The 26,600-nt window shown below is 39.3% G+C and overlaps 1 protein-coding gene across 5 annotated transcripts in view; it reads right to left on the reverse strand.

Moving 5' to 3' along the window:
* Window positions 1–318: 318 nt before the first annotated feature.
* Window positions 319–26,600, reverse strand: part of ODF2L (outer dense fiber of sperm tails 2 like) — a 62,634-nt gene continuing 36,352 nt past the window's right edge. The window contains exons 9-16 of one of the 5 annotated variants that reach the window (XM_075557970.1): window positions 25,233–25,368; window positions 14,396–14,506; window positions 12,911–13,015; window positions 10,047–10,205; window positions 8,039–8,124; window positions 7,795–7,957; window positions 2,887–3,012; window positions 319–683 (exon numbers count right to left, since the gene is read on the reverse strand). In XM_075557970.1, coding sequence (XP_075414085.1) covers window positions 555–683; window positions 2,887–3,012; window positions 7,795–7,957; window positions 8,039–8,124; window positions 10,047–10,205; window positions 12,911–13,015; window positions 14,396–14,506; window positions 25,233–25,368 — 1,015 coding nt within the window. In that variant the 3' untranslated portion in view covers window positions 319–554. The remainder of the gene's footprint in view (window positions 684–2,886; window positions 3,013–7,794; window positions 7,958–8,038; window positions 8,125–10,046; window positions 10,206–12,910; window positions 13,016–14,395; window positions 14,507–25,232; window positions 25,369–26,600) is intronic. The other 4 variants (XM_075557948.1, XM_075557938.1, XM_075557957.1 and 1 more) reach the window with 4 other exon arrangements.

Consider the following 26,600-nt stretch of genomic DNA (forward strand, 5'->3'; position numbering starts at 1 on the left):
AACCCATCAGCATCTCCACGAGAAAAAGGGCCTGGTCTCCTGCTTCTGTAAAGACTGCAGTCTAGAAAACCCTTTGAGGCTGCTCCTGCCTGTCCTACAGGACCACTATGAGTCAGAATCAATGGCAATGATATTACTTAATGGGTCATAATTGGCCTAGACAAACTACAAATTCACTTGAATGGTAGCCACCAATAATCAAAGAATAATCTGGTTTCTTTTGTATGTATGGGTAAAATGTATTCTGGAAATTTAATATGATTTAAATAAAAATTAAACCAGAGTTAAACATTTTATTTTTATAAACTATTAACAAATTTAAAAAAAACAATATCATAGATTTTCTTTATTTAAATCAAAAGGATTTCTAGCATTTATCTCATCTTAAAGTGTTGATTGGATAATAAATTATGCTTTAAAAAGCTTTGTATAAAATCTCGAATACTACCATCCATTAATTATATAATAGCAGGATATATATATATGTATATTAATTAATCATTTTTCAGACTCATAGTAAAAGCTTATTGCTTATAGAAAATGAATTTAACAATCTACCCAAACATAGTTACATAAGAAGCTTTAAGAAACTGCAAATAATTCTTAATACTCTCATTTTCATTCTCTGACTTCTCAAGACTATGTTGTACTTCTTTCAAACATACTTCCTGATGTTGTGCTTTCTAAATAAAAAATAAATGAAGATGATTAATAATGGCATTCGTATCAAAGGACAATCATAATATAAAATATACAGACATTAAGTACATTATTTTTAACGTGTTAAAGAAAAGATTCTCACACATCTAATGTAATCATTATTGATCTTAGAATTTATATTTCCTTAAAAGATTAAGTACAAACATGCTTGATCTCTACTATAGAAAAGCTTGTAGTAGCACATTCACATAGTCCTAAATTATTACATATTTAACACAATTAGCTTAGTTGGCTTATATTTAAAGTGCCATAATTAATCTCCAATAGGTTTAACATGATATATTTTAATCCTAGATTTTTTTGTGCTATTTCCTCAGTCTAAAATTTTTATTTTATAACATAAAAGTGATATTTACTGTCTTAAAATGCACTTAAATTCTAGTTTTAACAACATAAACATTCTACTTTTAGAATCCGTTAACCAATAAAAAGAAATCCTAATACTAGGGAACAAGTAAAAACCCAATACATCTTTATTCAGTTGCGTATAAATTCTTAAATAGATCTGATCATAGAAAATGCTTTAGATAAAGACAGGCTGCAAATACCACCTTGACAGGCTTCTGCTTCCTTCATATCAAGGTTTCAGTGATGCCTGACACTGTCTCGAAAGGAGCCATGCCAGTTAGGAGAAGGGGGTAGTATGAAGCTAGGCTGGGCTATACAAAGTCAAAGAATAGGCACAGAGAATCTTTACGGATCAATTTGCAGAGAGAGAGAGAGAAATCAAAGCAAGCGAGTCTCTATTGTAGGTCAGAATGCAAACCATGCCTATAAAATAGGACTCCAAAGCCATCCAGCTTGAGGGGACGCTGCCGAGGTCACCGGGGGCCTCTTGGTCCACAAGGCCCGCCTTTGGGGACCCGGCTAGAAAGCCTGCATGGACCTGCTGCTGTGCGCAGGACACGGTGGAAGACGCCAGGACTTAATTAACAATGAGCCGGGTTCTCCAGGTACTTCACAATCGAAAGCTGGGACTAACCCACATGTACAAAGTAAACACAGTGCAGCCACAGAACTGGCTGCTGCGCGGGTCGAAACACATCTTACCAGTTACACAGTTACAACACCCTTAGCCAGTTCATTTTCTGCAATGTGCAGTCTAGCTGACGCTAAACCTACGTTCAGAACTCTAGCTTTTTATTACTGAAAAACCACCAGGGTTAACAAACATTACACCTATTTATGGAGCAGCTACAGCTAAGTACTGGAAACATTACACCAAAGTCCACTTGCTCACAGAAACCACATTTCAGTTTTTCAGAGGCTTCCATGGCAAAAGGGGCATCAGACATATTAGACAATATCAGGAACTTGGTGAGTTTTATGTTTTTGATGGCTTGGGTTTTTAACTGAGACATATAGGGACGGCTAGTGCTAAATTAAGTGATAATGCTTTGTTCTGGTTAAATTGCCGTGAAACTTTTGATGGCGATAAAATCAATGTAATGGTGCATGCCAAAAATCAACTCACTTTGGAGCCATTTAGTTTTTCAACTTTTTGGACACTTGAGAATGAAAATTACTTTTCACACAATCCGTGGCTCCTGGTAAAAATGAAGTACCGCCACCCTCTCGGTGACGATCAAGCCGATGGCTGTCAGGTAAGCCAGTCGAGAATAGGGCCAGCCTCCAGAGTTATCTATGCCAAATGCCTATTTCATAAATATTTAGGTTTTTAATTTAAAAAGTAATTAGACACAGCTAGTTTGGTATTCTCATTTCATGGCTGAGTTGACAATATCTTCCATCCCATAAGCAGATGTGATAATACTGAAAATTTGCCTCAAACCAATGCCTACCCGTCTAAAACATAACATTAATTATGTAAGACTGATATAAGAATAAAAGTTGAAATAAGCGGATTATCTGTGTAACTTTCACTAAGCAGCTGTCATGCAAAAGTAACATGCAACTAAAAGACTTGATGAGATTTGGGAGAAATGTAATAGATGTTACCAAGCAGGCAGGATAATGAATTATTTGGCCTGCTCTTGACATTTTTATTTTTATCACAGATATCATTTGTCATTTTTAATATTATCAGTAAATCAATATCCCTGACTTCCCTCACATCCTACTTTATCTAACTGACTAAACTACAGGGCAAGAAAGTTAAACATTAATATATTTTATATGATAATATGAAGTTGTGTTAATACTTACACTTTGAAATTTGTAAGCAAGTTGATTTTGTTCTTCATTTTTTTTCCTAAGCTCAGTTTCCAAATCTAATATTTTAATTTGTAAAGCTCTCTCTCTAGACGACGTTTTCTCTATTTCTTCAGAAACCTGTAATTTTTATTAAGAGTAAAATAACTAAATGTGCTTTCTTTAACATATGACAAAAGGTTATATTAACCTTTTCCCAAAATTTTAACTCATTGGATGTTAACTAATTTAAATAATGTTTTAAAAAGCTCTATGTTGAGGAAACACATGTAAGTATTTAAATTCATCTTTACACTCTTAAGGATCTGCTTGAGATGGAAGAGGTATAAATGCATATATTTCCACTGCTGTGTAACATAGGTAGGTGTTTCCCAAACAGCATATTCTAATAACCTACTGAGACTAATGCCATGTTTTCACCATATTGACATTCACCATAGTGTCTAGAGCTGTGGTGGAAAGCAGAAAGCACTTATTAAATGCTGATTATAGGTTTAGATAAATGGAATTTGGGGTTGGGTGGTGCTGTAGAAACTTCACAAACTCAAAGAAGGAGAAACAGTTTCTTTTAGATAATTCATTCATTTCGAGTGGTCTACTTTGAGCTTCCACATTTCTCTGATAGCTTAAGTTAGAAGAAAACTCAGTTTAGCCATGTTCATCAGAGGATTCAGTTATGATAGAGATTATGTTTTATTTGCAAGCATGATGGGCTGGAGCCACAGGAAGGAGAGTGGAGTCATGATCTAGTAAGGAGATAGTGGGTAGGACTGTTTTAATGTCTTTCCATGCACTGAATTCTAAGTTATTATTAAAAAGTTACAAAGACCTTTTTTTCCTCCATAAATTCCAAGGCACAGATTGAAGGATGCTGGAGACGTCAACAGTTATGGGAAAAAAAACTCTCACAGGACAATTACCTGTTTCCTTGGCACTTGCAGAGGCAGCAAATTATGTATTTGGCATGCCTTCCTGGACAAAGTCGCTGTAACTCCCACCAAATCACCTTATCCTGCGTGGTTCTGGGTAAGAGACACTGATAGGCTTCCCCTGTGAGTAACTGCCAATAGGCTCATTGTGAATGCCACCTTGCTGCATACGAAATGAGCCCAATGAGAAGCAGGGTGGGGGAATCTTACTACCAACAACAAGCAGGAGTGGAGGGCAATCCTCTGGACCCTGAGATCCCTGTGCAGGGAACCTCCTGGGTCCAGAAGACAGTTGTTACATCAGAGGGCCAGCAACACAACCAGGACCCACAGCAAGAAATGGAAGAAGACTTCCTGCCCAGAGAGTGTAAAGCTCAGTGACATGGGGGCAGGAAACTGGTTTGGGGAGTGGGATGCCTTTGGGCACTTAATTGGGGGAGTAGGGCTTACTAACTGAGGAGGCAAACTGGAATTCCTTCCGGTTGAGGCATGGAGTGGGGCAGCCCTTTCACTGACACATGGTGCTTGAGCTGATTGCCTTCAAGTTCAGGTTTATGGCACGGTGATATGTCCTTTATGGTAGGCTCTGTAGCATGTGCTGGCTGAACAACTACATCCTGAGCATTTCTCAGGTCACTTGCATTGTAACCTGCTAACTTCAAGTCCTATAATCATGAGAATTGGCTGTGAGTTCTGCGTGGCCATTCCAAGGACTATGAGAACCTATATAAAGAAGTAGAGAATGTGTTGTAAATGACAGAGCAACACTGCTCCCTCGTGGCAGACAATGGTGGCTGGGCAGTGATGGGACTTCTCACATGAGCAGAAGCTAGATAGTTTCATATTCTACTGCAGCAGGGCAGAAAGGAGAGGGCGGACACAACTCTGAGGTCTCTGAGCACTTTGGGGAAGGAACCTGAAAGTTACTGGTGTTTACAAAGTCTTTAAGTTAAAGCAATTGAATGGTGCTATGCACTGGGTAAATCTCCCATACAATACCTCTTTAAACTGCTGGAAAGCAGGGGTTTTATTTTGAAGACTAAGGTGTGCCTGACCCATGCTGTGATACTTTCAATGGCCTCATATGCATGTGAAAGTTGGACATGGAACAGGGAAGATGAAAGAAGAATCTATGCATCTGAATTATGCAAAGGATACTGACAGTACCATGTACTGCCACAAGAACAAACAAATCTGTCCTGGCGGTACAACTAGAACTTTCCTTGGAAGCAAGGATGGCCAGACTTTGTCTCACGTATTTTAGGCATGTGGTCACAAGAGATTAGTCCTTGGAGAAGGACATCATGTTTGGTAAAATAGAGGGGCACTGCAAAAGAGGAAGGCCCTCACCTTAAGTGGATTGACTCAGTGGCTGCAACAATGGGCTCCAACGTAAAAACATTTGTGAGGATGGTGCAGGACTCAATGGCACCTAACACCAGCAGCAACCGAGGCTGAGCCTGAGTCCTTTTCACCTTCCAAAGGGCTCGTGGAGCTGAGCAACCAGTCTGCATCTCTACTGCGGACAGCATGCTTTACTGCCTAACTTTTAGTCTACAACCTGTCCTCAAAATCCACTTTGTTCGAAATATATTTGCGATACTGATGGTACAAAAGCCATACTTCAGGGCTATTTTATGTTAACTTGATTGGGGATTAAGAGTTCAGTTTCAGAGACATTAAATGGGGGATAGCTGTGTTAAGTAGAAATGCAAATCAGTATGTGGATACATAAGTGGATTTCAGGGGAAAGAGGTCTAGACTGAAAATATAAATTTGAGAGTCATTAGGGGATGGATCAGGGGCCCTGGTGGTGCGGTGACTGGACTGATAAATACAGAGTCCGTGGTTCAAACCCACTAGCAGTTCTGTGGAGAAATGATGAGTTTGCATGTTCCTGTAAAGATTTACAATCTCCAAACCCCCATATAGGCTGACCATGAGTTGGAATTGACATTGGTCTCTTGCTAACATCATTCAATTCTATAAGGAAATGCACTGCCCCATTTTACCTATCAAGAAACTAAAGCTTAGAGAGCTTGCCCTGGGTCAGGGTGCAATGTGTCAGAAAAGAATTGAAGTCCAGTTCCCATTGTAGTCCATGTGATGGGAGGGTGAGGTTTGTAAATCGTTTCATAAATTTATCTCTTATTGAATTTCTCCTGACCCATTTCTCCCCAGCTCTTACCGAAATAACCACTAGGGGGTTAATAGGTCACTGGTTGAACTGTTCCCTGTAAAGTCACAGCCACTCCCTGGGACAAAGATGGGGGTTTCTGTCTCTGTAAAGAGAGAGTTACAGACTCAGGAGCCCACAGCGACGGTTCTGATCTTTGCTATAGGGTCTCTGAGTAAGACTCGACTCCGTGACAGTGAGTCTGGGTTTGGTGTACTTGGACTCTCCTCTACAGTAGCCACGACGTGCTTTGATGACCTGTTATCTGCCTACTAGGCTGTGAGTGTCCTGCACGCTGAGGCCAAGGCACATTCATCTTCACATCTCAAGCATTTAACAGACTGCCTGATACGGCCAGATACACATGAACTGTTAACTGCATGGAGTTAACTGAAATTTAATTCTTGCCTGTATGCATTTTTGCATCAATATCTGCCAAAAAAAAAGGGAATTGGGCTTTACAACTCACTGAGTTTTATCACAACCGTTTTTATTATTCTTTAAAAAAAATAAACGCCTCTCTTGATAGATACAGGTTGTGGAAGTTTTCTTAGAGCCTCAAGCCTGGCACTGAGGTGTAACTACTGTTGGCCTTCAGTAGTGCTTTGCAGGTTCTATTTACAGCTTCCAGACACTTTGGCTGGTCTTTTGGAAAATAGCTTAGGAGCCAAAAGGAGGTCACTAAGTGAGGAGCACGCTCCTCATTGAAGTAGGGTTTTTCTTTCTGACTTGAATCTGAGCATGAGAGAGAGCAGTCAAGTCCAGCGGCGGGTGCTGAGAGTGGCCACATGCCTCAAGCGCTGGGAGGCAGCTCTGGAAAGGCAGCTCCCAGCAATCCTTCTCTTCGTCTCTCTCTCGATAACTGAACATGGCTTTGAATGAATCCTGTCCTCGGACTGCAGGATCAATAGGCATTCTGCCCCATTGGTCCTCAGGGTCTAGATTGGGGGCAACTCAGGAGAACCCCAGGCTGGGACTCACCTCAAGAAGACACAGAAACACTCTGACCCTGAGTCACCAAGACGTTAACTCTTACCACTCACCCTCAATTCTGCAATGAGAGGAGGGGGACAGTGTCTCAGAAGGGCACAACCGCTGGTTAAGAAGGGCATGTGTCTTGTCCATTCTTCACTCTTAAAACCAGATGTAAGTCCATCAGTCCTTACTGCGCTTGCATGAAGCATGGGAGATTTTATTCTCAAAAATTCCAGCTGGGTGTGGGTCAGGGTGAGAGACAGCTACATTTACGGAGCCTCCTTGCAAGACCACTCTTTTTTTTTTTTAATAACTTCCAAGTTCACTTTGAGTCTATTAAAAATGAAGGAGAGACTCACTCAGAATGTGACACACTCACTCTTTTTTTTAATAACTTCCAAGTTCACTTTGAGTCTATTAAAAATGAAGGAGAGACTCACTCAGAAATGTGACACACTAAAAACACTTTGCCACTGTGTTGATTTTGACTCACAGTGACTCTGCAGAACTTCCCAAGGGCTGTCCGTATGTATGGATACACACTGCCACATCTTTCTCCCGAGGAGCGGCTGGTGGTCCCAGCCTCTCACTGGTCACTGACCGTGTGAAGCCCTGCACTACCAAGGCTCATGGACCCGGCACAGCATCCCTTTCTATCAGGCTAACTTCAGCCCAAGAAATACATAGGTAAAGAATAGCAAATGTAATTGCCCGCTTCACCCTGCCATCAGGATGAAAACAATGACTGCAGTTGGGTAATATGAGCCGCCAAAGATTCTCTGGTAAGCCAGCTAAACAGCTTCTCAATCTAGGCCCACGTACCTTTTGTCTTCCCTCTGCCAACGCCGCTTCCAGCTGGCGGGCCAATGCTATATACTCTGCGGACTTCTCTTTAAAGTGCAGGTGGCAGCGTGTCAGGCAGACTTCTTGGTCAGCCAGCTTCTCTTCAAGCCCTTTATTTTCTGCATCCATCTCTTCTAATTTTCTTTTTACAAAAAAGAAATACTTTAAAATTGTAGGGCATTAAAAAAATGTGACAGCAATTTTAAGTCAATTGAATGCTTACTGTGTAAGGCTTTCACACTTCAGCTGAATGAGAGAATTTTCCTCTTCCAGAGACAGGTTTGTCAAAAGATTTTGATTTCCATCAACCTAAAAAAGGGAAATAAATGCTTTCTGGGTTATTTTCTTTCTAATCACCTTCCAAAGATATCTACATAACTTACTGTCATTACTACCATAAGAAACAAGGAAGCATCAGTATTGTTTCTCCTTCACAGGAAGACACTAAGATATTGCAAAGCACAGGTTAACAAACTCCTGCTTAAACTTAAAAACGTATATATTGCCTCATGTACATCCTCGACTGGAAATTTTCAGGATAATGACAATGAAAACATTCTAAACGAAGTTTTTATTAGTCAATTTGGAAATTGATCGATATTTTGGAATGTTAGTTTTATTACGTTGAAAAGTGAAACTGCTAAACAGTGTTAATCTCCTGCATTTGAAATTTCTTATATATTTCTTCTTCACATAAAGATATCATTGATAATTGAGTAGCTATGAAATAATAACTAAAGTTAAAAAGATATTTTTGCCAGACAATACAATCTAAAAAAAATCAACCAAAGACATCATTGTCCAGGCTAAGAGATAATATGCTTCCCTTAGTTTCAAAAGCAGGTATTAAATAGTTTGGGAAGCTTTCCCAGTTATCAAAAGATATAGCGTCTGGGGTCTTAAAGGCTTGAAGATAAATAAGCAGCCATCTAGCTGAAAAACAACCAAGCCCACATAGAAAAAACACACCAGCGTGTGTGATCGCGAGGTGTCGATGGGATCAGGCATCAGACATCAAGCATGTGAATGAGGGGGAGTGCGGAGTGGAGACCCAAAGCCCATCTGTAGGCAACTGGACATCTTACAGAAGGGTCGTGGGGAGGAAACGAGCCAGTCAGGATGCAGTGTAGCAATGATGAAACATACAACTTTCCTCTAGTTCTTTAATGCTTCCTCCCCCCACTATCATGATTCCAGTTCTGCCTTACAGTCTAGCTCTACTGGAGGATGCACACTGGTACAGATAAGAGCTTTAAACACAGGGAATCCAGGACAGATAAGCCCCTCAGGACCAATAATGAGAGTGGTGATACCAGGAGGATAAGGGGAAGGTGGGATAGAAAGGGGGAGCTGATCACAAGGATCTACATATAACCCCCTCCCTGGGGAATGGAAAACAGAAAAGTGGGTGAAGAGAGACATCAGACAGTGTAAGGCATGACAAAAATAGTGATAATTACCAAGGGTTTGGGAGTAAGGGAGGAAGGGGGAGGGGGGGGGAAATAAAGAGCTGATGCCAAGGGTTCAAGTAGAAAGAGGGTGTTTGGAGAATGATGATGCCAACAGATGTACAAATGTGCTTGACACAATGGATGGATGAATGTATTGTGATAAGTATGATCCCCCAATAAAATGATTAAAAAAACTTAAAAGGGCTACATGGGAAGTAGCAGGGGACAAACCACTCTGTATGTGCTAACGAAGAGGTATCGATAAATACTAAAAGAAGACCAAAAACAATTCCTCTAAACTTGGCATAAAATATAATTTCAATAATCTCTAATTACTTTAGATATTTGACCTCATCCTGATACTAAAAATACATATGTAAATATATACAATGAGTTAACAAGGGGGTAAAAAAATAGTGGAAGATGGAATTAAAACACAATGGAGTTTTCCACAAACTTTTCAAGCCCCCTCATGGATGTAGTACTGTGAATGTTTACATAGCCACAAGTGGAGCTTTCCTCTTCTTTGCTATTTATCACTGTTTGTTCAAATATTCACACACACAATTGTAAGACAAAGGTGCATGAGCAATATTAGTTACCAATTGTTCACCATACTATACTAAATAATATTACAGTACTGCATGAGACTGATAGTCTAGCCATCAATTTCGATGGAAGTAAAAAATTTAAACCCTGGCACGAGAGCCCTCGACTGGTGAAATCATTCAAAGCGTTCCTTTAACCCGGGCAGCAAAAGTCAGAAGGGCCTTGCGACACCTGCCCCTGCAGCTCCCTAATGGTCTGCGACTGGTCTGCGCATTTCCGCGTGCAGCGCTGCAGACTCTCCTGACACTCCTGAAGCCTCTGCTCCGCCGCCGTCAAGGAATTGCGGACGTGCTCTACCTCCTTAAGGTGGGAATCCATCTGGCCTCTCATCTGAGTCGAAGCATTGGGGGAAAGAAGCACAAGATCACACATTCAGCATCAATAGCCTCGCTTTCTTAGACACTGGCGAACTTGCATAGCTATGTCTGTAGGTCTGTAAGGACTCAGCTACCATAGTCTTAAACAATTACAGCGGTCAACCAAACAATATGAATCGGTAAGTGTTTAGACTGGCAAGTAAAGTAATAACATGCAGAGTAGGTTGGGTTTTTAATTCCTATTCCAAAAGTTTGTTGGGCAAATAGATATAAATTGCACAGAGAAGTGAGTTATTAGTAGCATCTATTAGTATGGGGTATTATTACTAACAAAGGTACTATGGTAGTATTTTACTGTCCAGACAGTCACTAATTGTAAAGTAATTGCCAATTACTCCAATCTTCTTATTCAGAGATGTAATTTGAGGCAGCACCACGTCGACTGTCTTAGTGAGGTTTACTGTATATCTTGACAAGATAGCTAATATCACCAGTTCTACTACACTGCAATTTGATCATTAACTATGAAAAATAATCATCTCTATTTTTTATCTAAATTGCTGGCCATGGATGCAGCAATTCCCCGATGTGCCACTTTGGTGGTGACATAACAAGCAGCCAGCTTAAGAACTGCTTGTACTGCTAATGAAGGAAAAATAATGAGCCACTTAGCACTTAGGATGTTCTGTTCCTAAGGAGGAAGAGCAGCCCCTCTTCCTGAGACAAGGAACTTCCATAGGTGTGCGCAACCCGGGATCTTTGCTCGTGAAAACTTAGATTAGAGCAAAATATAACCTGGCGTCCCCCCCCTAAACAGCGTAGAACATGTGAGAAAGCTAGGTGATTTAAACGCAGGAACATGAAAAAGAAGAATTTCCTTGAAAAGAAAAACTGGTTTGATGACCAGGATAAAGCATTGTGGCCGCACAGTTTTGGAAAGACCCAGGCCACAGCCGGGCTTTCTCTGCAGTGTCGTGCTGCCTGGCTGAAGAAGAGACATCTGCAGCCGTATACCTCTCGAGCAAGAGGAGACCAAACGCCAAAGCAATCACCTGAAACCCACTGCCATCAAGTTGACTCCAACTCACACGTAGACTCTATAGCATTTCTAAGATTGCAGCCTCAAATTCTTCCCTGTGGAGCAGCTGATGGGTTTGAACTGCTCAGCTTCATAACCAGGTCATGAAATGAACGGTTTCTTTTCTGATCTGCTGAACACAGGTACAAAATATCCCTAACAAAGTAGCCCATGTTCTCATCTGTCTGACAGACCGAATGGGTTTTGTCTGACCTCTTCTTCCCAAAGGTGCCTGGCTGACTTCACCATCCCAAGATCACGGGGTGACCCACAGACCGTGACCTTACTACTTGGTTGAAACTGGCCAGGAACATCTCATGCCCGCTCTCGCCAAAAGTCTGTGTCCTCCACCATCCACTGCTTTCTTACCCAAACCACATGAAAGACTCAAAGAGGGATGAGATTTCATGTAAACACTTAAAAATGTTCTCCCAAACTTTACAACTTGCCTCTCCTTTGTCTGCTATAATAGAAATAAAAGGACATAGTGCTTTAAAAAAATTCGCAAAAAAATATTTAACAAAAGCACCTAGCAGGGAAAATGTACCTGCTTTTCAGACACAAAAGATTTACTAGCAAAAAAAAAAAGGTTAGCACAGCTTTCCCCCAGATCCTGGATGCTTCCTCCCCCCAACTACCATGATCCGAATTCTACCTTGCAGGGCTGGATAGGACAGAGGCTGTACACTGGTACACATGAGGACTGGAGGCACAGGGAATCCAGGGTGGATGATACCTTCAGGACCAAGGGTGTGAGGGACGATGCTGGGAGAGTGGAGGGTGAGTGGGTTGTAAAGGGGGAACTGATTACAAGGATCCACATGTGACCTCTTCCCTGGGAGAGGGACAGCAGAGAAGGGGGGGAAGGGAGGCTCCGGATAGGGCAAGATATGACAAAATAACTATGTATAAATTACCAAGGGCACATGAGGGAGGGGGGAGTGGGGAGGGAGGGGAAAAAAAAAAGAGGACCTGATGCAAAGAGCTTAAGTGGAGAGCAAATGCTTTGAGAATGATTGGGGCAGGGAATGTATGGATGTGCTTTATACAATTGATGTATGTATATGTGTGGATTGTGATAAGAGTTGTATGAGTCCCTAATAAAATGTAAAAAAAGAAAAGGAAGAAAAAGAAAAGAAAATGATTAGGGCAAAGAATGTACAGATGTGCTTTATACAACTGATGTATGTATATGTATGGATTGTGATAAGAGTTGTATGAGCCCCTAATAAAACGTTTTAAAAAAAAAGGTTAGATTAAAAATGAAATGTATTAAAGATACCACAGTTTTATAAACAAATACTTAAACTTCAAATTGTCATACTTAGGGTTGATGAAACTTGGCAACATATAATCATATTTTCAAGTACGTTGTGCCTGCTTTTACATTAGAAAAAGTAAACATTCTTTATAATTATTTTTCTAAACATTAAGCAAAAAATGAAAATAAATTTACACAAACATTTTAAGCTTATAAAAAACAAAAACAAATGTTATTTCCTCATAAAAGCGACTCCTACAGAAGTTAATAACCAGCAATTCCTAGGTCAAAATAACTTTTCAATGAACAAAGCTAGAGATTATGTATAATATTCAGATAATACAAAAGATATAAATATTATTTAAAATTTCAAACTTACTTTCTCTAACTTTTTATCTTTGTTTTTTGTTATTTGTTTATTTTCATGTAGCAAATTTTCATGCCTGCTTTTCACGATTTCAGCTGCTTCTTGCAACTTTTGTACCTGAAAATGAAATATTCAATTCAAGCACCATGAATAATTTAATTATCAGGATTATAACTTGAAGTAAAAGGTGCAAGGTTTATATTTTCAGTTTTAACAAATCATCATTTCTGCATCAATATCTTCATTCGTTGATCTAATGTTTCCCTTCTTTAAATATGGTGTCCACTCAATGCTCTAATACCCCTTAGTGACTTGTCCGTCCTCTCTACTTCTAGGCTGGGGTATGGAGACTGTGGCCTGAGAGCCTTCTGTGGCTCTTTCAGTACATACATGTGGCTCTGGAGTCAAAGGGAAAAGCTTGAATGGATAGTATTAGATAAAGATGGTGTCCGTTTGTAAAATATATTTCTGACTCACAAACGAGTTTTAAATGTGAGGGGAAGGACCGGCTCTTCCATCTCAAAGGTTTGCCGCTGTCTGCTCTAGACTTTCCAGAAAATCTCCGAATACGATGAAGTCTGCAGGTCAGCGTTCCTTTCCAGAGCCGGCTTCAAGTCCACACCCCCACTCAGTCCTATTATTCCCTCCTTCTCCTCCAACCACATATAACTGAGAAGGCAAAGAAAAAAAGCCGAGCTCTATTTACAGAAGCCAGTGCCTCAAATATGGCAGTTCAAAGCCACCACGCCTTCCAAGGAAGAAAGATGAGGCTCTCTGATCTGTAGAAATCTAGTCTCAAAAATCCTACAAAGGGATACTATGTGCTGCCATCAATTTGATGACAGTGGGTCTTGTTCCTGTTTTTATGGGGTTTCAGTGCAAAGAGAGCCTTGTCAGTGATCTAATTAAAAGCCACATGTGCAGCCAGTGAAGATGATTGTGATGAAGTTTTTGTGAGGGTTTTTTCTTAAATGACTTAAAAATGAGGGCAGTTTACATAACATTAAAAGTCAATTATGAGTTATCGGTAAGTTAGAAGGTTGTAACCTGGGGATTTCCTGTATTGCATTTATAAAACAAAGATTTTCTATGAATTACCATTGAACACATGCTCTATTGCATAATATTTCCATATATTCTTTTTTAGGTCTTTTATGTGAAAAAATCTAAATTATAAATCACTTTATTTATTGGGAGTGAATCCTAATTTTAAATCATTATTACTAAAAAAACAAGATGTAAAATGTATCCAAGAACAATGAAGTACATATCAAAGTTTGTGTAATGAGTTTGAATTTACTTTTAGAAATATCCAGTATCTACACAGAGTTTGAATCCAGAATTGTCTGTTCATAAAAGTTTTGAGTTTATAAAATATTGGACATCATATACTCTACCACAAAATAATTAGAATCACCTCTCAATTCTGCTTATTTCTGTTGTAAGCAAATGACATGCTTTAAGTTATCTCCCATACTAAAACAGTGCAATCATCACCTGAGTTTTATATACTTCAGTAAGGGTTTTCCGTTGCTTTTCTACTTCTTGCAATTCTGAAAGTTCATGTTCAACAGAAGCAGCATTTTCCTTCAAAGCAGCAAGTGTAGTCTAGCAAGGAATATGTAAATATGTTTAATAAGTTACTGAAATACAGTTACACTCCAATGTTACAGGATTACTAAAAACACATTTATCAACAGTTGAGAATTATTTTTGACTACACACAATTACCATCTAAAATTTGAGGACTCAAAAGTTTATGAGAAATACTTATGAAAAACTTCAATAAGACGTATGCAGGAGGGTGGAAGAACAAGGTAGTAAGTGAGCGGTGGCTCCCAAGTACCCCAACAAGTCACTCACTGAGCAGTGAATAAAAATGAGCCAGCCTGAGATCGCAGAACTCAAATGGCAACTGAGGGATGGAGGGAGCGGAGGTGAATCCAGAAGCAGAGGACTAGGAGCACACCACAGACTGGGAGAACGTACCAGCTAGCATCTGAAGCACTAGCTCAGTGTAGTCATTTTTGGACTTGAACAAATAGCACGGGTCAAAAACTAAATTGAGGCAGTTGTAGCCAAATTTCTAGCAAAGGCTCCAAAGCCCAAAAGCTGAGCAAATTGGCTTTAGGAGTTCAGAGGGCTGAGCACTTTAGGGTGGGGAGAGGCGTCCATGGCCCTGTGATGAGATGATGACTTACCAGTTCAAATGGACAGACATTAGGACTGGGAGGTACTGAAAAGTCACAGGGCATATGGATACTTTGGACTAGCAACAGAATAGCGAACTTCCTGCCCATAGTAAAGCATTGTGGGAGTTTATGGTAGTGTGCCCATGAGGAAAAAAACATAAGAGAACTTCCTGCATGTTTCATTCATTTTTAGTGTTGAGTTACCTACCTGCCTCAACCCAAAACACACACACACACACACACACACACACACACACACACGTTTTCATAGAAGGTCCAGGTAAATGTTTATTTTAGGAGGCCAAAAATTCTAAAAAGCATGAAATGAAATGAAGTTTTCAAGATCGGAGAGGATCTGGGATTTTACTTTCCTCCCAAGCTAAGAGGTTAGGCTGCCATAGTTTCACGAATGCTAGCAGAAGATTCCTAGGTCAAGACAGAGGTCTCGGATACAGCAGTAGCATTAGCCAGACTATCAATCATTACTGATGTTTCCTGAGCACCAGTCCCAAGAGGTCAACATGAAGAGGGAGAGAGAACATCTACAGATGCAGTGGCTTTCAGGAAAGCAATCCAAGTCTAGGGAACCAATTTAAGCTTTGTTGGTGTGGGGTATGCTGCGCTGGGCAGTCTCACTTCAAGGGCAGCAGTTCCAACCCCACAGACACTCCACAGGAGAAAGATGAGGCTTTCTGCTCCATAAAGCCTCTGAAACCCAAATGTGGTGGTTCTACTCTGTCTGATAGGGTTGCGATGAGTCAGAACTGACTCTATGTCCCTGAGTTTGGGTTTTAAGGGCTTTGTCGTAGAGGAAGACATTACCGTTATTTTAAAAAGCTGTTTGCTACACAGACATCCTTGAAAGGATAATCTGGCCAAAGGTAGTCAGTACCTTTGCAAGACTTCCAGATATACAAAAGACTCCTGGCAGAAGTAAAAAAAAATGTTTTCAATATATGAAGGGCTTCAAAATTTCATGAAAAAATTCCATTATCTTTTCACTAATTTTTCCACAAACTTTTCAAAGTCTCCTCATGTCACACATTTCTCCCCCAAATTTAAGAGGCAAACACTAGCAAGCTATGGCAAAACACTAATATACTTAATACATACATCCTCTCCTTACTTATCAACATGGTTAGATTCTAAGCACTAGGTTGTTTTGAGAAAACCGGTGTACTGTATAAATGGAGGTGACCACTTCAGATTACAAAATGGAAGATGACCACATCATCACTTAACTGCCACAGGAAAACCAAACCACTGAGATTCATGGCCCAGTCTAGCTGACACATAACCTTAACCCCAACAGTGTTACTCTTGTCTCACATATTAACACTTGTTGCTGCCATGTGTATTTTATTAATGGGCAAAAGTCATATTCCTTTATTGTTTTGTAAACATGATCTATCAGATAACAAGGGTTTTTAAAATTATACGATTTACTAGAAAAAAAATTTTATGTCTAGTGGATATATACAAAGGAGTACCAAAAACAAAAACAAAAAACTGGAATTGCACTGGGCGGAGCAGAGCTTTCCTAGTACACATTTTTCCTGCCAGATGAGCATCAAGCAACTAGCTCTGAGTTAGTGTACCCAGTGAGGTTGCCTGTTGTTAGTCTAGATTGACTAGAGAAACAAATTGATAGACACTCATATGTGCTTAAGAGCCCTGTATACAAGAGCAATTGAAAATTGAGAAAATATCCCAGTCGAATCCAGATCAAGTTCATAAGTCCGACATAAGTGCATATTCAGAAAACATCCCAGTCCAGTCCGGATCAAGTTCATAAATCCGATATTAGCGCATATGTCTGATACCAATCTATAAACTCCTCTTCAGACACACGAAACACATGCAATGACACTGAATGTGGAAGAACACAGGCCAGTGGGTGCAAAGTCTCGTGGATACAATGGTAGTGGAGACACCTCAACACTGGCAGGGGTCTCCACGAGCCTCCTCCAACTCCAGGGCTCTAGTGTACCTCCATGTGTCTTATCAAAAGGAATGTCTCACAGGGAGTGTCTGGACTCCAGCAAGCTATTTATCTCCTTAGTGGCTCCAAATGAGGTCATTAAGCTACGACCCCTCTGCTCTTAAGTATCTCAAATTGACACTAGATTATGTGACTATCACACCTGGGAAAGTTCTCTCTGGTTGTAGTTAATTTTTCCATAAAGGCAGTTTCCTCGAACCTTGTTTTTTCGTGTGTGATGGCCAATTTAAGAGAACAAGATGCGGCTATAAAATTTTGTTTCCTGCTCAGGAAAACTGCCGCATAAACTGTTGTTATGTTGAACAAAGCTTAAAGGGACATTGCTAGGGGAAAAAGTCAAGTGTATGAGTGTTTTTCATATTTCAAATAAGTGAAATGTCGATTGGGGACAAATCTCACTTGAACTTCCTCCGTGTGACTTCCTTTTGTTTCAGCTAATGCAGAGGGAATGAAAGGATAGCAATTTGACCACGTGGAAGAGATGAAGAAAAAAGAAGGGAGGTGCTGTTTGAAAATGTTTCCAAGAATGGAATCACAGATTTGACAAATGTATTAAGTGCAATGTATTAAGTGTATTAAATGTATTAAGTGTGATGGTGAGAACTTTGAAGATGATAAGGTTGCTTTGCAAAAAAAACTGAAATAAATAGCTTTGAAAACATACTGTTTGGGGGTTATCCCCTAGTATTTATGATGAGCAGTTTTAAATTATAAAACATAAACATTTAAATTGGGCCTCCTGGTGATCATAATTCTGCTTCTAGAAATTTATCCTAGGAAAACAGAGATAATCCAAAGAATAAAGAAAACTATCCATATTTTTATAATGGCAAAAATAAGCCCCCAAGTTACATAAACCCTAGGGGGCTTTTTTGTTTGTTTGTAAAGCAATTATTGTCACATAATCTACAATTTAGACAATCCAAAATTTCAATCATATTCAGAAGAGCTGCACAATCATCACTACCAGCAATTTTAGAACCTTTTCTTCTTTCGTGTCCTCATTGTTATTAGCTTGCCACACCCTCAAAAATCACTAATCCAGTGACCGTGCTTTTAGCTTCAGCCATCCTGAATTTCATATACTGAAAAACATACCAAAACAAAGAAACAAAAAGCTAACAAAATCAAATAGAGAAAAACCTCAATTGTAATGAGAAGGAGAACTTTGAAATGGGTCAAAAGGAAGCTCAAAGGACACCGTGTTCAATTTGAACCTAACTGCATCTGTAACAATCACGGTTCTAATGCACTCTGCATGACAGCGAGGGTCTTCACATGTCTGAGCTACGGTTAGAGGGGATTCACCAGAAGTTTGAAACAATTTAAACAACTTAAACTGAAACAACTTTTCAACGGCTCAAAAGGGAGATCAAATAAGTGATCACATTTTCACTATATCTATTACAGTCATGGATGGCTACAACGCTTTCTGTCTGATAAGAAGGCTATTTGTATCTCTTGACTATGGTTGGAGGGGATTCGCCAGAGGCTAAATCTGTGTGGAAACTGCAAATGGATTTGGGGCTTCCACTGTCATCCAGAGCCTTCCTAAACCAGAATGTGCTCAGTTTACGCTCCGACACCATTCCCTCCTTTGGATTTGGATTACATTATTTACAATCCCTGGATCACACTGGCTGGTGGGCTCCTTCCATGCGGACTTAGTTTGACTCCTCACGCAGATGGCTGCTTATGTGCAGATAAACTTTTTAGACCCCAGGCACTATTCTTTCTGATAACTGGGCACCATCTAGTTTCTCCACCACACCATTATGCTAAAGCTTTAACATTTAACATCTGTAATTTATACAGAGGAGTTTTCTGGGCCTTAGAAGCATGACCAAGAGAATATTTTTATCAGTAAAACAACTTTTCCATTTGAAACCTGAAACCATTCTAAAGTAACTAAAAGCAACAAAATATAAATGCTTAAGCAGTTTTATATCATAAGCATATACCAAACTCACGTATTTTTCTTTAACATAAATCTATAGAATACATTAAAATGTATATTCTGAATTATTAACAGATATGCCAAGATATCACTTTTAAGTCAAGTGATTTTTAAAGTCTATGCAAATTAAAATTTATCCTACTACCATGATTACAAACTAGATTTGTAATTAATGAATGCATTCATGTACATCGAGGAAATTTAGAAAATATTCAGAATAAATAAAATTTCTTCCTCTCCTTAGATAAAACATTTTAAGCATCATTCAACAAATACTCATGGAGCGTTAACTACAGGCCACACCTTCTCTGGGGAATCTGCATGTGCAAAGACGAGGGTTTATAGGGCAGGTTCATTGAGAAGACTTGGGGAGGAAGTAGCCCTTGAGCTGAACTTGAGTGGGACTTAGGAAAATAGCATTCTAAAATGTAAGAAAATGAAAGCTATATGAATAGATGCAAGGAAATATGAAGCAATTATGGGAAGGTGTGCATATTCTGGTAGGGTAAGTTAAAATCTACATTCTCTAGTATTCTGTGCAGCTATACAGGGTCATGTGGTTAAAAGCAAGTCATATGGGACTTCTGGAAGTGCTTTTAAAAGCGTGCGTGAGATTACTGTGCGCCGTTTACATTCTGTCCAGCTTGGATATGATAGCTGGGGCTCAGGCAGTCACACTGGGAGGATAAGGGTCACATATTAGGAGTGGGAGAGTGAAGGGTAAAAAGAGGCTGGACACTCCTTTATCACATCCATTGTGAACTCCCCACTCTGGACTTCCTTTATGTAACAGAAAGCCACTTACCTGAGAGCCTCGGTGGTACCCTGGGTGAAGCACTGGACTGTTAGCTACAAGGCCAGCAGTTCAAGACCGTCAGTCATCCCATGGGGGAGAGATGGGTCGTTCTGCTCGTGCATGGATTCACGGCCTTGGAAAACCTTTGAAACCGTCTAGCCTGTTCCACAGGGTCACTGTGGGTCAGAACCGACCCATGGCATGCTTTTTTTGTGGTTACTTGGGTTTCTCATACTACCTGACATATAAATATAACATGTAAAGCACTTACCAAAGTGCCTCTTATACAAAAGGTAACTTACTAACAATCAGTCACCTGTTATTGTTGTTTTTCTCTTGTCATTCCAAGCACAGTCTGAAATGCGAACGAGAAGATAAAGCATAATCTCTGCCTCTCAGCATAGAGGATGAGGGAAGGACAGCTAATAGCAGGAGACACTATACAAGTAAGAAATTATAGTAAAATTCTATATATAAATGAAGCATACAGAGAATAATTCAAAGTGCATAATAGGGAAAGAGTTAGTCATGTACTTTATCAGAGAAAAATTACAAGGTTTAAATAAAATTAAAGAGGTTTCTGCTTGGAGTCTCACCATATCTGTTTATCTTCCTTCCCTCCCAAGACCAACCTAATAAAGGAATAAAAATGTTTATAAGCCTACACAGAAAAGAAAACAGACCACAGGCCACCAGGGAACAGCATATTTTTTAAATGTTTCTGGAAAACGGACAGCGGATGAGTGAGGCAGGAATGGCTGCGGCTAGGGAAGAAGGTGATCTGACCTTGCAGGAAGAGCACACTTAGTTTTCCCAAAAGTCAAAGGACTTTGCCCTGTTTTCCAAAGTAAGTGGGGTGCTTTGGTCTGGGATTTTTAAGCCACACTTGAGGGTTTGGGCTAGCAAGTAAGAGTGGGCCAAACCGGAGGCTAATATCAACTAGCTCAGGAGGCATGAGTTAGCCTGTCATGAAGGACCAGGCAATAAAAAAGTCCAGAACATGAGAGCGCAGACAGCTTTCTGGATGGCGAAGGGAACTGTTGGGATGTGGATGCTCCTTTTGAGAACACTTTTGGATTCTGCCCATGTATCTCCTCTTTATGATAATCTAATTTTTGCTACAATAAAACTGAAATGGTTAGGTATAGAATTTTTCAAGAGTTTGGTGAGTCATTCCAGTTAATTATTGAGTCTGAAGGAGAAGAGAAGAAGCAAATAAATGGAAGTGAAGGTGTTGTATGAGTCCCAAGACTTACGGCTGCCATGGGTCTATCTGGCAGACAGACACATGGAACGGGCTATACCCTTCAACTGTAAGATCTTCCCTGAGCCAGGGGCAGAGGATCAGTGTGTTGTGCAGGCGGCCAGTGTCAGAAATGACTGAGAAGGAAGACACTAGGAACTGGGTGAAGGGCCACCTTTTGAGGACTAGATTCAGGTTGACCCTTATCCATGAAGTCATCCATAAACACCACAAAACTTCAGGCTCAAATTAAAGCAGAGGGCATGAGGGTGACCTGAGGTTTAACAGGATTCATCTTATGTCTTAAAGTAGAACAGCCGTCCTCCACAGCCCCCATCCCACCCTGCATCTCAACTCTCCTTTGGCATATTCAAGGTAAAACACCTAGAACCTATGAGTATACCTTCCTAACAATAAAAACAAGAAATGGTCTTCTCTAAAAATAAAAAAAAGTTGGCTTAACTGCAAACTGCCTGGGGTGAGCTAGGACCAAAGGATGGCATTGGAGATCCAAGCCGAGACCCTGCATTTTCAGGGGTCACCAGAGTGCCCCAGCACCTTTAGTCAAACGCATCGAGGGATAACAAGCACTCACATATCCAGAGTTCTCATCTAAGATTTTTACTGTCTCATTGGTACGATTTTAAATGTCACCAGACATTTGAAGACAGTGTACAAATGAGAAAAACATAAGTCTCAGCATCTTCAGAAACTAGAAAAGATGGGAACACTCAAAGTACAAAATAACTTCTTGGAAATGAAAATCTGTATATATAAAAAGTTCTTAAGGTCATATTTAAATGTAAAAAACCAAAAATAATATTAAATGTGCAACAAAGAAGGAAGAGTTAAGTACCTAATACTTCAATCAGAGGATGTTAATGATTTATATTATACATCATACGTCCAAATACATTTTTCTATGCTAACTGAAAAAATCAAGATGTATTCACAGTTTAATAATAACTATGCCCACGAAAACCCAAAACTATTACAAAATATCTGTGGTAGACATGGGGTCAAAGGTTATTTTCCTTTCGTTTCCATTCCATAGTTTCCACATTTACCCGAAGGAGTATATAGTCTTCCTTAAAAAGATAATTCTGAATAATGGACATGAAAAATAGAGGACTCGTGTCTATTGAAACCTTATTTCTTTTATAAAGAAAACACAAAAAGTTCCTATTGCTTAAGAAGATTACACTTAAACTCAATGCCATTGAGTCACTTCCGATGCCTAGAGGACAAAGTAGAACTGCCCTTATGGGTTTCCAAAAATGTCGCTCTTTATTGGAATATTTCTATTCCTCATCTTTCTCCTGGGGAGTGAGCAGCTGGTGGTTTCAAAGTACTGCCTATGTGGTTAGCAGCCCAACACTTAAGTACTATGTCATGGAAGCTCTTTGGAAAGATAACAGACAAGACATTTTCTGAATGTAACTTAATTCTAAATACATGACTGTTAAAATTTTAATTAAGGTGAGTTGTAACTTTGATTCATCTTTCCTGACAACATATGAGCAAATTAGTTGTATTCCTAAACAAGCTGACGTCAAGAAAAGTAGGGCTTGTTCCTTCTGGCCAAGCATTGCCAGAGGTCAGTTAGGAATACTCCACTCATTGGTAAATGACTGTAGGCAGCAACGAAACACAAACTCACTGCCATCAAGTTGATTCCAAGTCATACTGCCCTAAAAGGACAGGGTAGAACTGACTCTGTGGGTTTCTACAACTGTCACTTTGTACAGAAGCTGAAAGCCTCATCTTCCTTCCACGGAGCAGCTGGTGGTTTCGAACTGCTGACCTTGTGTTTAGCAGTCCTCTACTTCAAACTGATTTGAGTCTCTCCATTTACAAGACAATGAATTTTCCTTTCACTTTCATCCTAATTTAAGACTGATGAATCTCGGGCCTGGCCTACTGATATAAAAGTATGGTGTAAGAAGAGTTCCCAATTTTATAAACCAAGAATGGGAAATGGTCTTTGGGGATTGGGTAATCTATTGCCTTTCTGGCATATAGATTAACCATCCTGTAATTACTATACAATGTGCATCTCCTGTAAAGACATTTCCAAAGAACCAAACCTATTGCTCTCTGTCAAGTCAATTCTGACCCATAGCGAACTCATAGTGCAGAAGAATTACTTCACAGAATTTCCAACACTATAAATCTTTACAAGTCAGGCTGCTCCAAGGACAGAGAATAAATAGGCTGTCCCCTGGAGAAATATGCCCACACCTGCATGAATAAAATTCTCTACCTGGTACACTGAACTTTCCAGATATATAGAAAGAAAAGTTTAAAAAAGAAAAAAAGTACAGATATTTCGGTGTATCTTCAATTTCCTTCTAGAAACAATCTTTCACAATAACAAGTAAGAAATTTACCATATATAATCCAGCATAAACCACCCAAATATCAGCCAAGGCACCTAATTTTACCACAAAATCTGCATAAAAATGTGCTGAAAAACTTGGCTTAAACATGCATATATATGGTAAAACATAGAATGTTATGACTTTAAGTTAAGTAGCAATCTTTTTAAATTATTTTTCTCATAAACGAACTCCTATAGCAATTTGTCATAATTTTCATACAATGGTGATAAAATTTTGTAAAGCATGTAATTACAATAACTTTCCTAGAAAACTAAATTAATTTTAATGCAAAACTAAATTTCACCTATTGAAATAAATGAGGTAGGTGTTCCTGATTTTTTATATTAAACATAACTTCTCTCTCACCTACCACATAAAGACTTTTAATTAAAAGCCTTCTCAGTACCCAGAATAAATGTACATTTTTAAAGCTTAGTCTAAATGCAGCGATAAGAACAGTCAAAAAAGAGAACAAAACAGTGTTCGATACCGAATTTACAAGTTTTTCCAAAATGTACTCCATGTTACTAATTTGCTGGTACTAATACTATGTACACAAATTTTATTTTTTGGTTTAGAAAGATTCTTGTCTGTCTTCTATTTTATATTCTCTGTAACTGCCACTGTGGAACCAAAACGATTCCATCATCTTTAGTCACGTTTCATCTGGTTAGATATGATTCTGCTTGACTGAAAACCCAAATATCTTTTCTTCTCAGAAAGTAAAAGCTCCTTTCCCATGCCTCTCTGTTACACATACAAACTAATCACCCCGTGGGTTTGACCAAGTTGGAAAATTCCTTCTGGGGATGAAGCAGCCAAGAACATACTTTCTGGTTTCACACAGACCAGGCTGGAGGCTGTATTCTATCGTAACCATGACATCTAGAAATAATCTTATACATTAAAGTTAGCATAATTGTGGATGATTCACTTAACTGTTAAAATTAAATAGTAAATGATTTTTTTAGAAGTTGGTACAAGGAGTTTTTAACTTCATAAATATTATTCAGTACCATTGAAAACCATTTCTAACACATCTCTATATCACTTACAAACACTGAAAAATAGATGCAAGGATAAAAATAGAAAGAGTATTTATACTAGGGTTCTAATTCATAGATGTATGGGTCGATTCCAAACAAAACCCGTTTCAAATGTCTTGTCAGTGAATGGCTGCAGACAAGTTCTCTCAGCAATCCCCTTTTCCATCCAGGCAATTGCTCACTCTCAGAGGACAGCAAGGGCTACAAGAATTTCCTTGGATGACCTCACCCCATCCACCCCTACAGCTCTGATCCTTCCCTTTCAGAATTCTTTCTGCTTCCTAAACCCAAAGACCCATGAAAGGGAACAGGATTTAGGACCCTGGAGAATACCGACACTGGCCCTTTGGTGTGGCACCAATCTAAGAGTTCGGAACTCTTCGGGGGAGATGTAACAGGGAGAAGAAAACACTGCCTTCAGAAGCATGTGCACCTAGGCGGAGGATAGGTCAAGAAATAAAAGTTTCACATTTTGTTATTTTTGCTTCATGAAGTTTCTATGACTTTATAGGAATTGTTTTCACTTGCTCGTATATGCATACATGTATATAATACTTGTGTTTAGAAATAGATATATAGGTCGTTTGAGAAAGTTACTGTAATGATATTTTAATGATCTGAGAAGCACAGCTGACAAAGCAATATTCTAAATATATTTAATTACTTTAAGCTACTTCGACCTTAGTAGATTACGTTGCTATCATCTCTATATGGTACCTTTAATTTTGTATTCTCAAGACTGAGAGTTTCTTTTTCACATTCAATGGAGTGAAGTTTTCTCAGAAGTTCTTCACATGTATTTTTTCCATAATTTTCCATTTTCTTCAGGTCTTCCAAAAGGTTAGTGATTTGCCTTTATAAAATGAATGGTACATTTTACAAAAGTCATGGAAATTTTAATCAAAAAATACATTTTAAGTGTTTCTAAAAATTATTTTAATCAGGTACACTATTTACAACAGAAATCATGCAAAAAGTTACTTGGATTTGTCAAACAAGGGCAGCACTACCAAGCACCGTGACTGTCGAGCTGGTTCAACTCACAGCACCCCTACTGGCTGGAAGAGAACCGCACCAGCGGGTTTCCTGGGCTGTCAATCTTTCCAGAAGCACGGTCGCACACCTCCGTCCCGTGGAGCAGTGGATTTCAGCTGAACCACTGACCCATTGGCTAGCAGCTGAGCATGCTCATCAGTGCATCGCCAGGGCCCCTTCGGAACGAGGGCCACAGTGAAAGGAATAATCAAAAGAGATACCAAGAAGGGGCAGCCAAACCAACAGCTGCAAGTCTGTTACCATCATAATCAAAACAGCCTTCCTCTCTCTCCTCCATTTCGTTTTGCTTTTCTCCAGTTGCTTTGTCCATGTTGTAAGAGTGCCTGACAAGTCCAAGAGCAGTTTGAGCAAACGGGTGTTCTGTGTCATTAGAAAACACTGCCCACGAGAACAAGCTACAGACCACTCTTTTCCGGGTTCCATGCACGTCTCAACGATGCACAGGTTTCTGTGTCGGCCGCTCTGTCTCTCTCACTCACATCCTCATTCACACGCATCTCAATGAATCGTTAAGAGTACACTAGATGTGCTACCTTTTAGTAATGAAAATGAAGAGTATTCAAGGAATAAAATGTTTAAAGAGTAAATATTCAGAGTTCACCACTTTTAGCTGCCATATACAAACTTCAAATTAAAAATACATATATTATCGCTATTTCATCTTTTTATGGCATTTTAATTAAGGAATGATCATTTCTAGGATTTTGATAGTACTTACATATTATAGGATAACCTTTTAAAACACATACTGATTGTTCATTCTTATTTAATAGAGTCATATCACTTCCATTTGAAGACAAAATTAGTCAAGGTACCATCTATCCCAGATGACATATACCAAAATATCACAACTCACCTAATCTAAAACCTCAAAATGTGAGCAGCAGCGCACTTTTAATGGGTGAGTGTCTTTTATAACAGAGTAGAACAAGAAGAGTTTCTATCATTAGAAACGAACAAAAATAAATCACATAGACAGCTTCTGGACCACATGTAATCCAGAAGAATGAAACCAATCAAAGTGGGAGA

This window comes from Tenrec ecaudatus, chromosome 1 (assembly GCF_050624435.1).
Source record: "Tenrec ecaudatus isolate mTenEca1 chromosome 1, mTenEca1.hap1, whole genome shotgun sequence".
NCBI lineage: Eukaryota > Metazoa > Chordata > Mammalia > Afrosoricida > Tenrecidae > Tenrec > Tenrec ecaudatus.